Source organism: Aphanomyces astaci (assembly GCF_000520075.1).
Source record: "Aphanomyces astaci strain APO3 unplaced genomic scaffold supercont1.19, whole genome shotgun sequence".
NCBI lineage: Eukaryota > Oomycota > Saprolegniomycetes > Saprolegniales > Verrucalvaceae > Aphanomyces > Aphanomyces astaci.
The window spans coordinates 491,819-503,508 of record NW_009798282.1 but is presented as its reverse complement, the minus strand read 5'-3'; the positions used below and the strand labels follow the sequence as shown (position 1 = coordinate 503,508).

Sequence of the window (11,690 nt, the reverse complement as noted above, 5' to 3'; positions counted from 1 at the left end):
GCCTATGGTGGGGCGTGTTGATATCTGTCCACAGTAAATTACGTAGTACTACTAATAGTATGCATGTTTCGTGATTGTTTCGTAAATCACCATATATCTAAGATACAAGCAATCGGATACTACGTAGTACTACGTAGTACAAATTTCAAGATAGCAGGAATTAGATACAAGTGATTTACGAAACAAAAACGTTTCGTGATTGCTAGTAGTCTGGTGTATTTTGTTTCGTGTTTGTTTCGTAAATCGTGTATACTTCGAAGTACTTCGAAGTACTTCATATTACGTAGTACTACTAGTACGTAGTATTCATTACTCAAAATTTCAGCAAATTCGACAGATCTCAATGTGCTAAAGAAATTCTACGTCTCAGATTCAAATTTTCGTTCAGAAATAAACATTTAACCTAGCGGTATTTTACATGGGCGCTTGGATACAATCATAGTACACGACTCTCGACTACTAGTAAGCAGGATTGGAAAAACGAGGGGTTAGTTTTGTGCCAGGTCCAAGACAGTATACGGAGTACTACGTAGTAACATCCATTAATACTACTAACGTTACAGTAGTAAGATGTCCTATCTCACAGAGATTATTTAAATATTTTAAATAATATAAAAGAATTTTATAAAAATGAATTCTAAAACATTTTAGGCGTGGGGGCAACTTGTATCCTGCGGCGCCTCGTCGTTGTGTAAGATGGCTTTAAGAGATACTATCCGGTCGTCTAGTGCGCTGATTTGTCTTTGATAGAGATGCTGCTTCTCTGCCAGGTGCCGACGACGTTTCTGAATGGCGTGCTTGGTGGCGACATGCGCTTCTAATGCAAGTTGCAAGGACCTACACGTCGTCTCAAAAGGAACCACATCGCATATTCTCGTACGTGGCACGCTGAGACAGCTCGTTTCGGCAGTATTCTGCATATTGGCAGGCAAACTGGAGCAAGACGAGCGCAGACGTTAGGCTATTTCCATCTACATTCATGGTGGGGAGGTATAGTTTACAGTTCGAGCTTCAAATATCTCTGTCCTGTTACCATCGGTGTTGGCATCTCCAAATAACGTAAGGTCCATCACGTGCTCCAAAGCATCGAATTGTTTCTACAACGGCCGTGTTTAGGATTCAATCCGAACAAATAAGCTCAACCTTGTGAACAATGGCACCAATATTGATTTCATGCAGGGATCGCCAATTGATGCGGGCGCAAGGCACGTGGAAGGTAAAGTCGCTAGCAGGGGAGGGATCTACCGCTGACGATGCCAAGTCGTCTGTAGCCGACTCGATCGCGATGGAGATGAAAAGCGCTGGCTGCATGTGATGCCGCCGCGGCAGCTCCCACCACGTTGGCGGCAGGGCAGATTCACACGATCGCTGCGCCACGCACACAAACTCATCGTACGACTTGGAGCAGTCCCATAGCTCCACAGACAAGATTGGCGTGGACGTGTTTGTCCAAATAAACTGCCGACATGTTAGACGGCAGGGTGCACGAGATGATGTCTTACGTGAAATGTATGCTTCTTGTCAAAGTTAGATGGGGTCAACGTAACATTGATCTTGCAGTCTCCACCCTGTGCATTGGGGGGGTACGGTAGTGCTTGATGGCGAGCCATAGCTTCGTCAAGCAGAGCAACGCGCAAGGAGCATGGATCTGGAAGGTCTCTCCCATCATGGACCTCGATGGTGACGCGAGTTTCCACCATGTACACTGTGGCTTGTCGAAATCCAACTCAAACGTCGCCAAGGTCTACACGATTTCATACAATCAACCATTTTAATAAATTCTATTGATTATACCTTACTTTTTCCAAGTAAACATTTTTAAATACGAATAATCTTAACAAATAGATCATTTATAACCAATAAGAATTGACCTTGACGCACATTTGGATTTCGCTTCAACAACACGAAATCGCAATCTTAAGTTTGGTGTGGTGGGGCAGTAACTTATTGCACGAGCTCCAGCCAACTCTTATGAAGGTGAACGCAGATTTGTCGCTGCCTGCCATCGTACACTATGATGAGATCACGTTCGTCGCGTCGCCTTCTCACGGAGTGTTCCGTGGCATGCTCGATCGCGATGGCGACGAAGTGGCCCTGGCGACTACCCTCGTACGGTATGCACCGAACTCGACCTTTCCATCGCACAAGCACGACGCAGGCGAAGAGTTCCTTGTCCTCGAAGGTACATTCCACGATGACCACGGGGCGTATCCAACTGGAACGTACGTCCGCAACGAGGTAACGTTAGGCCACGTGACACATCACAACTGCATCCCAATGAATCACCATAGTCGCATGGAACTAATCGAACGCGCAGATCGGATCAGTACATGCCCCATCCATTGGCCACGACGGCTGTCTTATCTTGGTCAAGTTGAGGTGGATGACTCCCGAGGACACCCACGTAGTAGTCCCTGACACTGCCGTCCACACCGCAAAGGACTGGTCGTCCCTGTCCACCGGAAGCAACGTGCGCTTGTTGTATCAGAACGCCGCAACAGGGGAACATGCGTGGTTTCTCGTCCTTGGTCCTGGCGCACGCGTCGAGAGCCTGGACGGGTTTGACGGTGGCGAAGAAGTGTTTGTCGTTGCTGGCACTGTCACAGCTCTGTACGCGTCCACGTCGACGCAGATGCTCAAGTACTCATGGCTGCGCCTCCCGCCACAAGCCATCGCAAGCTGTGACCCTTCCAAGACTGTGTTCCGCAACACGAGCACAGAGGAAGCACACGTTTTCATCAAGACTGGACACCTCCGTCGCTTTGTCCACCAATGATTCGCCTCTTTCCAGGTCACCACGATGGATCACGATGGATGGCATAGGAAATTCCGTAACGATTGAAACAGTATCTGAAACGCTTGTAACTCCAAATATCGGGTAAATTCGGATATGTACCGGGTATTCGGCTACCCGTCGGTTCGAGAAATCCGGATATTGTATCCGGACACGAATAACAGCACGTATCTTGCAGCCAACAGTCACAAAAGTTAAACTGCAACCACCACCGCCGCACGACACTGCCAGCCACGAATATGCCGCGAGAAAGCTTTACACCGGACGATGTGTTGGAATTGGAAGCTCCGACAAAATGTACACTCGTCCATTCCGTTCGTCCATGTGCTGACCCCCTGCATGTGTGTGTGTGCTCGTAGCGTTCCTTTGCCCGTTGAGCGCGAACGTGTACAGCATCGACTTTCTCAAGTTTCAGATCATCGATTACGAAAGCAAGCGGAAAATCTTTCAAGTGCGATCGATCTTGACAATGGTAGAGGAGTCCTGACCTGTGCGTGAATTCATTGTAGGTCGGCCGCGACTGCCCACCTCGCGCCGCGGCCAAAGTCGACTACTCGCAACCCCTTGACGAAGAGTCGTACCGAAAGATCCGCTACGAATTCTCCGAGGACGTGTTGCGCCTCCCGACGATCATGACGTCGCTCGAGTTTAGCGTGGGCGGGAAGGAAGTGCACGGGTTTCGCATGATCGAACGGCACTACTTTCGAGAGGAACTGGTCAAGTCGTATGACTTTGCGTTTGGGTTTTGCATCCCCAGGAGCACCAACACGTGGGACGCCGTGTACTCGGTGCCAGCCCTGGACGAAGACCTGATCCAGGACATGGTGGCTAACCCGTACGCGACCGTGTCGGATAGCTTTTACTTCGTCGGGGACGAGCTGATCATGCACAACAAGGCAGAATACAAGTACATTGTCGAGGACCGCGCGCAGTCGAAACGTTCGTACTATGACAGCGACGACGAAGGCGATGCAAAGGAGCGGAAGGGGGCGGCGGGCAGTGCCGGGGCGAAAGAGGCCAAGGAAGCCAAGGACGCCAAGTGGTCCAAGGAGGACGAGTATGACGACTAGAGGCTTCATCTGTCTTGCGCTGTAGCTTGGCTACGGCTAAAGTTACAGCTATTGATAGCATGCGCCAACACAAGTTGCGTTAATATGTTGAACGAAACAAATGATGGGAAAACAGGACGCCAACGTGTAAGAGGTTATTTCCACAAACAACAAGGCGGCGCGTTGGCCTACATTCATTATTCCTTCCATGATGCATGGTACTAAGTGGTATATTGTACACTGGATATATGGAATTGTCAATCCATGTCCATGGCGCCATCTTCCCCGAGAACGACGTCCATTTCACAATGCGAACACAAACAATCGAGACCGAAGCGGTCCTTCAACGACGCGCGCTTGGCCGCGCGACTTTCCGTGCTCCCGCATTCTTCGTCGGCACTGTCGGCGCCGTCGTAGAATGTACAGATCTCTTCGCCGCTCTGAATGTCCCGCCTCGCGTACAGCTTGCGGTACGGCCCAGCTTCGCGTTTGACCCAGGCATTGGGAATGCACGCGTGGTTGAGGATCGACAGGATCGGACCGTGCGATGCCAACCCCTCCGAGCCGTTCTCCTCTGTGAGTGTGTACCCGAATTGAGTCAGCCGGCCTCGACCTGCGAGGTCCTTCATCGTGAGGTATTGCACTTTTTCCATGATGATGAGGTCCCCACGGCGGAAAGCTTTGGTCGCGAACAGACCATTGCCACATCGCTGGGTCTTGCGCATCTCCACGGCAGGGTTAGCTATCGCGACACACACGGGTTTGTGGGCTTTCCAGATCTGGCGCTGGCAGGCTGCATTGCAGAAGTACGCCAAGTTGCATTGTCCGCACAGGAGCAGCTTGGAGCTCTGTCGATGGCATGCCGAGCATATCTGCACTGATTTGGTGGAATTATCGGCCATCAAGGCGATTATCTGTCCAACCACGCACGCAGACACGTAAGGGTCCGGTAAAAAAAAGGATTATCCGGATAAGATATCCTACCATCTATGCAATCTCCAGGATTTGCCAATTCAAGCTGCGATTTAAAATAACCTCGCGTTTGTATGGTCGTTGCCGAAAGAGAACGAGAATCTATTTTTACGCAATCTTCAAGAGCCGCCGCGCAAGGACCTGGCTCACGAGTCGCCACCCCGCATCCCCGCCGTTCTTCTTCTTCGGTACAAGCGTACAGCTGTGTAGTACAATCTTCGCTGCCTTATATTACGATGAAAGACCACCCCCAAAGCCAAGAAAGGTCTGCGTTTGTTCAGTGCAGGGAGGACGGCGACGCCAACCAAACAACTGATGCTGTCGTCGAGAAGGTTGACGCAGTCGTTCGCCCTGACAGCGGCGGTGACAGCTACGATTCGGAAGAAGGCAAAGTAGGGGCCATTCATCCATGGAGACAGCTCATGGACGACCGAAAGAGCAGCAGCGGGGACGACGCAACACCTTTTTTTCACAGTGGTCGAATCAAGCGCCTCCGTCCTGCGTCCCAAGAAACGCTGTCTCCGCTCACATTAACCCCCCGAGCGCCGTCTCGCCGAGACAGCCGGTCCCGCGTGAATTCCATGGACGACCCCGCCTCGTTTGAAGACAAGCTAACATATCAACCCGTGCAAGCAAGCCGACGAAATAGCGAGCTGCCCCACGCACTCTCCATCCCAGCACCATCCGACTTGATTCCTCTGTACGCGTCCTCGTCCGTGCCGCCGTCAATCTCGACGCCAAAGCCCTCGACTCCTGGGTCCAGCCCATTCTTTTACGAGTTCAATCTGTGGAAAAAAGCTCCCCACCGTCGCCCTGACGTCCGTACGTAGCTCAAGCATCTGATTCCTATCGTTCGTTTCTGATTCGATCACGGATCCAATCTGATTCTACGGGTCGCGGTCTCATCGTGTAGAGCCAGTCCAAACGAGTACTAGTACTCCGACAGTGTCACAGGCCGCCGATCCCGGGGAAACGAAGACGGGACCGGGCAAGGTAGGGTTGGCGGTGCTCCATCCTCCCAACAATCAGGTCGACGACAGCACCTCGGCCATGCTTCACGAGCATGTTGACGTGGGCGCCGTCGTTCGAAAGCCGCGGTCGGCGTCGATGCAAGACGACATGCGCGACTGCGAGCTCACGCGGTCTAACTCGCCCGATTTCAAGTACCTCCACCGGTTCTTCGGCGACAGGTGACCACCCGATTCCGTGACGTACATTCTCCAAGACATGTGATATAGTGAGCGGCCGGCGACGCGCATCAAGTGGAAGCGCGGCGAACTGATCGGCGAAGGCACGTTTGGCAAAGTGTTCAAGGCACTTAACTCGTGCACGGGCGAGTTGTTTGCTGTCAAGCAGATCCAAGTGCCGCGCGATAAGAAGCATGAACACGAGTCCAAGATGCTGGCCAAGCTGGGCGAGGAGATCACGCTGATGAAGGAACTTCGTCATGAGCATATTGTGCGATACAAAGGGACCGATCGGGATGCGCATTTCTTTTACATCTTCATGGAGTACGTGCCGGGGGGGTCCATTGCCAGGTACGTACGTAGGTAGAGCATGGGAGATGCATGAAGCAACATGTCGTCGGGTAGCATGCTTACCCATTACGACGTGTTCAACTTGGACTTGATCCGCAAGTTCACGCGGCAAATTCTGCTCGGGGTCGAGTACCTCCACAGCAAAAACATCATCCACCGAGACGTCAAAGGTACGATAACAACAACGTGGACATGCAAGCAGCTAGCGTAGATATGCTCATGGGATGTGTGGCGGTAGGCGCGAACGTGTTGGTGAATGAACAAGGCGTGGCCAAACTGGCCGACTTTGGATGCTCCAAGCAATTGTCGTCGGTGAAAACTACGAGCATGGAGGAGAGTTTGCGGTCGATCCGTGGATCTGTGCCGTGGATGGCCCCGGAAAGTACGCCCTCCTACTCAAATACTCGATCGAAAGTGTAGCGTGTGTGATGACGATATGGCATGGTGTAGTGGCCAAGCAATCCGGACACGACTTCAAAGCCGACATCTGGAGCGTCGGAGCGACGGTGATCGAGATGGCCACCGCCAAGCATCCGTGGCCGGCGAACACGAACCACCTCTCCGTCATGTATCACCTGGCGATCAACCCCACGGGGCCGCCGATCCCAGACTGGTTGCCAGACGTCGTCAAGTCGTTTCTTCAGCGGTGCTTCTGTATCGACCCGAGAGGTACATATCCTACTGCATCAACGTCCCGGTTACCGTCATCATGTTGTACTCTTCAGAGCGAGCGACGGCGACGGAACTGCTGCAGCATTCGTTCCTCCAGTTCGCCTAAGAATATTCGCATTCTGGAAATTCGAGAACGAGGCGCGCGCCCCGTTGTAGTGATGTAGGAAGGTGTATTTTTTTCATAATTATTTAACGCGCAAAGTTTATTTCGTCCAAAAAGGTCAACATATTTCGATATTTCCTCAAAAAGTATCCCCGCGCCCCGGGGCATGCTCCTTCGGCCTCAACTTCAAATTCGCATTTGCGTGCAAGCTGGCACTGAGATGATGCTTTCGCGGCAGTTGGGACGGCGGCTCGTGCCGCGACATATGATGCTGTGGCGCGGCCTTGCTACGCCCAGCAACAATGCATGGGTGAACCCTGAGAACGTCCCGAAGGGGGAACACTTGAAGAAATACGGACGCGACTTGACCCAGGCCGCGCAAGACGGCAAGTTGGATCCGGTGATTGGGCGCGAAGACGAGATTCGTCGCGCGGTGCAAGTGTTGTCGCGGCGAACGAAGAACAACCCGGTGCTCATTGGAGACCCTGGCGTCGGCAAGACGGCGATCGCGGAGGGTCTAGCTCAGCGCATCGCATCCGGCGAAGTACCCGAGAGCATGAAGAAGAAGCATGTGGTAGCGCTTGACTTGGCGGCGTTGGTCGCGGGGGCGAAATTTCGAGGCGAATTCGAAGAGCGTCTGAAGGGAGTGTTAAAAGACGTTGAGGGGAGCGACGGCGAGGTGATTTTGTTCATCGACGAGTTGCACATGCTTATGGGAGCGGGCGGCGGCGACGGCAGCATGGACGCGGCCAACATGCTCAAGCCGGCATTGGCGCGAGGGTCATTGCATTGCATGGGCGCCACGACGCTGGACGAATACCGTGCGTTCTAATCGTCGTTCGACCCATAAAATCTCATCACGAGTGAATAGGCAAGTACATCGAGAAGGACGCGGCACTGGCGCGGCGATTTCAGTCGGTGCTCGTGACGGAGCCCTCTGTGGAAGCAACGATCACGATCCTGCGCGGATTGAAGGAAAAGTACGAGGTGCATCATGGCGTGCGCATTGCCGACAGCGCACTCGTGCAGGCCGCGACCCTTGCCCATCGGTCCTCCTCCCCAACGAACCTCCCCCCAATATCATCTCATCACGACCATGTATGTACAGGTACATTTCGGACCGCAAGATGCCCGACAAAGCGATCGACCTCGTGGACGAGGCGGCGTCGCGACTGCGGCTGGAGCAAGAGAGCAAACCGGAGCCCATCGAAGCGCTGGAGCGCAAGATCATCATGCGCAAGATCGAGATGGAAGCGCTTCGCAAAGAAACCGACGCCGCGTCCGTCAAGCAGCGGCAGATCGTGCAGCAGGACCTGGCGGCGATGGAGGCCGAGCTGAAGGCTCTGATGACCGAATGGAATCAAGAGAAGGCGCGCCTCGAGGGCCTCAAAACCGCAAAAAAACGACTGGAAGAGGCGCGCCGCGAGTTGGAAGCCGCGCAGCGCCATGGGTACAGTGCATATATATATATATATATACTAGTGATTTGCACTACGTTTTGTACCTCGGTGCGCTTTTGATACTTTGAAAGTGATGATTTCCTTTGTATTGTATATATATATATATATATTATGACGGGGATATCTTATTTCTCCATTTCGTATGTATGCGTTTTCAAGAGTTTGAAAACGACGAGTTCCTTGATGTTGCATATATATATATATATATATATATATATATATATATATATTATGACGGGTATATAAGATGTCGCAATAGACTACGTTTTGTAAGACCTTTGCACATTCGATATTTTGTAAACGACGATTTCGTTCGTATTGCATATATATATATATGGCTGTGATATATTGGACTATATCTTGTACCTTCGATATGTTGAACATGTTTTCTATTTCCTTTGTCTGGAATATATATATATAATGTTGGTGTGTGGTAGCAATTATGCCCGCGCAGGCGAATTGTTGCACAGTGTGATTCCGCAACTGGAGCGAGAAGTGGAGCACGACGACAGTGTCGCAGACGAAGAGCCCAAGCATTCGAAGCTCTTGCTGGGGGATGCTGTGACGTCGGACCACATTGCGATGGTGGTGGCGCGGGCGACGGGCATCCCCGTGTCGAATCTTCTGTCTGGTAAGCCTAACGCAAAGTAGTGGTGGTGAGATGTCAAAATGGGGATGTTGTAGGCGAGAAGAAGCGGCTGCTCAATATGGAAAATCTGCTCGAGACGCGCGTGGTGGGCCAGTTGCCCGCCGTGAAGGCCGTCAGCGACTGCATTCGACTGGCGCGTGCTGGTTTGCATGCGCACAACCGCCCCCTCGGAGTATTTTTGTTCTTGGGACCCACAGGTACTTACTACTATATGTACTTTATATGTGACAAGGTGCTGTTATGTATGCAGGCGTGGGCAAGACCGAACTGACCAAGGCGTTGGGTGAGTTTTTATTTCAAGATCCATCGGCTATGACGCGCATCGACATGTCTGAGTACATGGAGAAGCACACGGTGTCGAGGTTGATTGGCGCGCCGCCGGGGTACATTGGGTACGAAGAAGGTACCCCCCAATCTCTCGAACATACCAAGCGTTGCCCTAACTAAATAAATCCCCATTGGTTATATATATATATAAAACCAACATGTATAAATATATATATATATATATACAAAACCAACATGTATATATATATACTGTATATACATGTATATACATGTAGAAAAAACGTATACGAATGATGATTGTCTATATTTTGATAAAACATATTAACTGGAATGGTTCGTACTAGGCGGGACACTGACGGAAGCAATCCGGCGGCGGCCGTACCAAGTGGTGCTGTTTGACGAGTTTGAAAAGGCGCACCGAGATGTGTCCAACTTGCTGCTCCAAGTGTTTGACGAAGGGCGGCTGACGGACTCCCAGGGCCGCCTCATCGATTTTCGGAATACAGTCATCATCTGCACGAGCAACCTCGGGTCGGACGTGCTCGCGACGTTGCCCGAGGTAAATATATATTGTATATTATATCTTGTGGATATTCGGTACAAATTTTCAGACCCCGTCGAATATCTCGCCGCTGAATCGAATCATATGAATCGACGCTATTGGCTAATTGAATTTTGAGTGCATTTGATGTTTGGCAGAAAGGACAAGGATATTCAACCAATCCAAACTCCAGCTTGATTCAATATTGATTCGACAAACCACGCGAGTTTTGGAGGTTTATAGCAAATTCACAATATTGTCGTTTTATTTCCCAAAATATAGATACTAGTGTGCCGACTCTGCAAATGTACCGACGGTTGATGCTCTTTTTTTGTATTGACTTTTGTATGTAATAAGTGGATGATTGTATTCACATGAATTGAGAGGTCATATACATTGATGAGATAGAGATGGTCATGATGGCTTCCTTCAAAATCTGATTGGCTAATTATACTTGTGCCGAGTCTTGTACTTTATTGTGTTTACAATATCGATTGGTTGAATCAACCGCCGAACAATCGCCGGACCTTCGAAATTTCATATAAAACAAAGTTGAAGAGGTATCGTAGTGTGAGTGCAATGCATCAATCAATCTTTTTAGCCAATCATATTGCAACCTTCATTCTTTGTAGCCAATCATACTCGTTTTCTCGATTAGTAGGCGATTTCATCAATTATCCCCCAAAAGAGGCAAATTTGACTGTGAATAGCACAATACATGATTGTATATATAAACACTCTGTACTAGTATTATTATTTGAAAAGTAGATAACTATTTTGCCGTAGGGTGTGCCGAGTGTGGACGCTGAAGACGACGTGATGGAGATTGTGCGACACCATTACCCCCCCGAGTTTCTGAATCGCATCGACGAGATGGTGCTATTTAACCGGCTCGGGCGCGACCAGATTCAAGCCATTGTGGACCTCCAACTGCATGATATTCAAGCGCTTTTGGACGAGAAGGAACTTGGTAAGTGAAAGATATATATATATATATGTATTAACGCGATTGATGGGATGTATATATATAGCGCTGGATGTGACCGACGCCGCCAAGTCGTGGCTCGCGGAGGTCGGATATAGCCCCATGTATGGCGCCCGCCCGCTCAAGCGACTGATTCACAAGCAGCTGCTCACGCCTCTATCTCGACAGATCCTCGTGGGCTCGTTCAAGGCGGGAGATACGATCCACGTCGACCAGCCAAATCCTGCCGCCGACTCGCTCGTGTTTACCAATGCATGATCAACCTTTCCTCCTTTTTTAACGTTAATGCAATAGTATTGCGTGCTTTTCACCAAATTGGCTAATCTTGGGTGATTGTTGAAATCGCCAAAAACAAATCGACCAAAGCTGTAGGATTGGCTATAAAATCATGAAGGTTGCATTATGATTGGCTAAAAGAATGAATTCTGAAATAGTAAAACTTCGAAATCTTACATATATATGAGGTTCATTCAACCAACCGCGAAAGGAATTTTGAGTAGAACACACAATTTTACTTGCTGTAACAAGTAACAGTGTCACAGATATCACTTGCTGCATGAAGTACTGTATAAGGTGCTTCATGGAATTCCCTCCCTGCCAGCTTAAAAGTCATGGAAGACGAGATTCGTAGTGTAGACG

General features: G+C 50.1%; 6 protein-coding genes across 24 annotated transcripts; 4 read left to right on the top strand and 2 right to left on the bottom strand.

The window, feature by feature from the left end:
* Positions 1 to 647: 647 nt before the first annotated feature.
* H257_08580 (hypothetical protein) lies at positions 648 to 1,737 on the bottom strand (the record flags this gene model as incomplete). Its single annotated transcript, XM_009834524.1, has 5 exons — positions 1,503 to 1,737; positions 1,144 to 1,458; positions 1,034 to 1,097; positions 881 to 971; positions 648 to 837 (listed from the first exon to the last, which is right to left on the bottom strand). The coding sequence occupies exons 1-5, from the start codon at positions 1,698 to 1,700 to the stop codon at positions 648 to 650; spliced, it is 858 nt and encodes a 285-aa protein (XP_009832826.1). The 5' UTR covers positions 1,701 to 1,737.
* Positions 1,738 to 1,867: 130 nt separating this feature from the next.
* Positions 1,868 to 2,889, top strand: H257_08579 (hypothetical protein). Its single transcript, XM_009834523.1, has 2 exons — positions 1,868 to 2,238; positions 2,318 to 2,889. The coding sequence occupies exons 1-2, from the start codon at positions 1,972 to 1,974 to the stop codon at positions 2,774 to 2,776; spliced, it is 726 nt and encodes a 241-aa protein (XP_009832825.1). The 5' UTR covers positions 1,868 to 1,971; the 3' UTR covers positions 2,777 to 2,889.
* A 93-nt stretch (positions 2,890 to 2,982) lies between these two features.
* H257_08577 (hypothetical protein) lies at positions 2,983 to 4,750 on the top strand. Its single transcript, XM_009834521.1, has 3 exons — positions 2,983 to 3,091; positions 3,154 to 3,245; positions 3,304 to 4,750. The coding sequence occupies exons 1-3, from the start codon at positions 3,034 to 3,036 to the stop codon at positions 3,862 to 3,864; spliced, it is 711 nt and encodes a 236-aa protein (XP_009832823.1). The 5' UTR covers positions 2,983 to 3,033; the 3' UTR covers positions 3,865 to 4,750.
* Positions 3,971 to 4,745, bottom strand: H257_08578 (hypothetical protein; the record flags this gene model as incomplete). The annotated part of the gene is made up of 1 exon (XM_009834522.1): positions 3,971 to 4,745. The coding sequence occupies one exon, from the start codon at positions 4,743 to 4,745 to the stop codon at positions 4,101 to 4,103; it is 645 nt and encodes a 214-aa protein (XP_009832824.1). The 3' UTR covers positions 3,971 to 4,100.
* Positions 4,751 to 4,879: 129 nt separating the features above from the next.
* Positions 4,880 to 7,243, top strand: H257_08576 (STE/STE11 protein kinase). Of its 16 annotated transcripts, XM_009834517.1 has the most exons (8): positions 4,981 to 5,003; positions 5,059 to 5,637; positions 5,729 to 6,005; positions 6,054 to 6,353; positions 6,408 to 6,523; positions 6,592 to 6,735; positions 6,804 to 7,022; positions 7,079 to 7,243. In XM_009834517.1, the coding sequence occupies exons 2-8, from the start codon at positions 5,238 to 5,240 to the stop codon at positions 7,129 to 7,131; spliced, it is 1,509 nt and encodes a 502-aa protein (XP_009832819.1). In that variant the 5' UTR covers positions 4,981 to 5,003; positions 5,059 to 5,237; the 3' UTR covers positions 7,132 to 7,243. The 16 variants fall into 16 exon arrangements, with proteins under 16 accessions (XP_009832816.1, XP_009832807.1, XP_009832818.1 ...); XM_009834514.1 differs by having other exon boundaries at positions 4,880 to 5,637; XM_009834505.1 differs by having other exon boundaries at positions 4,880 to 5,637; positions 6,804 to 7,243.
* A 37-nt stretch (positions 7,244 to 7,280) lies between these two features.
* Positions 7,281 to 11,371, top strand: H257_08575 (ATP-dependent chaperone ClpB). 4 transcript variants are annotated; one of them, XM_009834501.1, is made up of 9 exons: positions 7,281 to 7,949; positions 8,000 to 8,177; positions 8,237 to 8,578; positions 9,026 to 9,219; positions 9,273 to 9,434; positions 9,488 to 9,640; positions 9,870 to 10,084; positions 10,853 to 11,036; positions 11,098 to 11,371. In XM_009834501.1, exons 1-9 carry the CDS (start codon positions 7,295 to 7,297, stop codon positions 11,307 to 11,309), a joined length of 2,295 nt encoding a protein of 764 aa, XP_009832803.1. In that variant the 5' UTR covers positions 7,281 to 7,294; the 3' UTR covers positions 11,310 to 11,371. The 4 variants fall into 4 exon arrangements, with proteins under 4 accessions (XP_009832803.1, XP_009832804.1, XP_009832806.1 ...); XM_009834502.1 differs by having other exon boundaries at positions 9,870 to 11,036; XM_009834504.1 differs by having other exon boundaries at positions 9,488 to 10,084.
* The last annotated feature ends 319 nt before the right edge of the window (positions 11,372 to 11,690 follow it).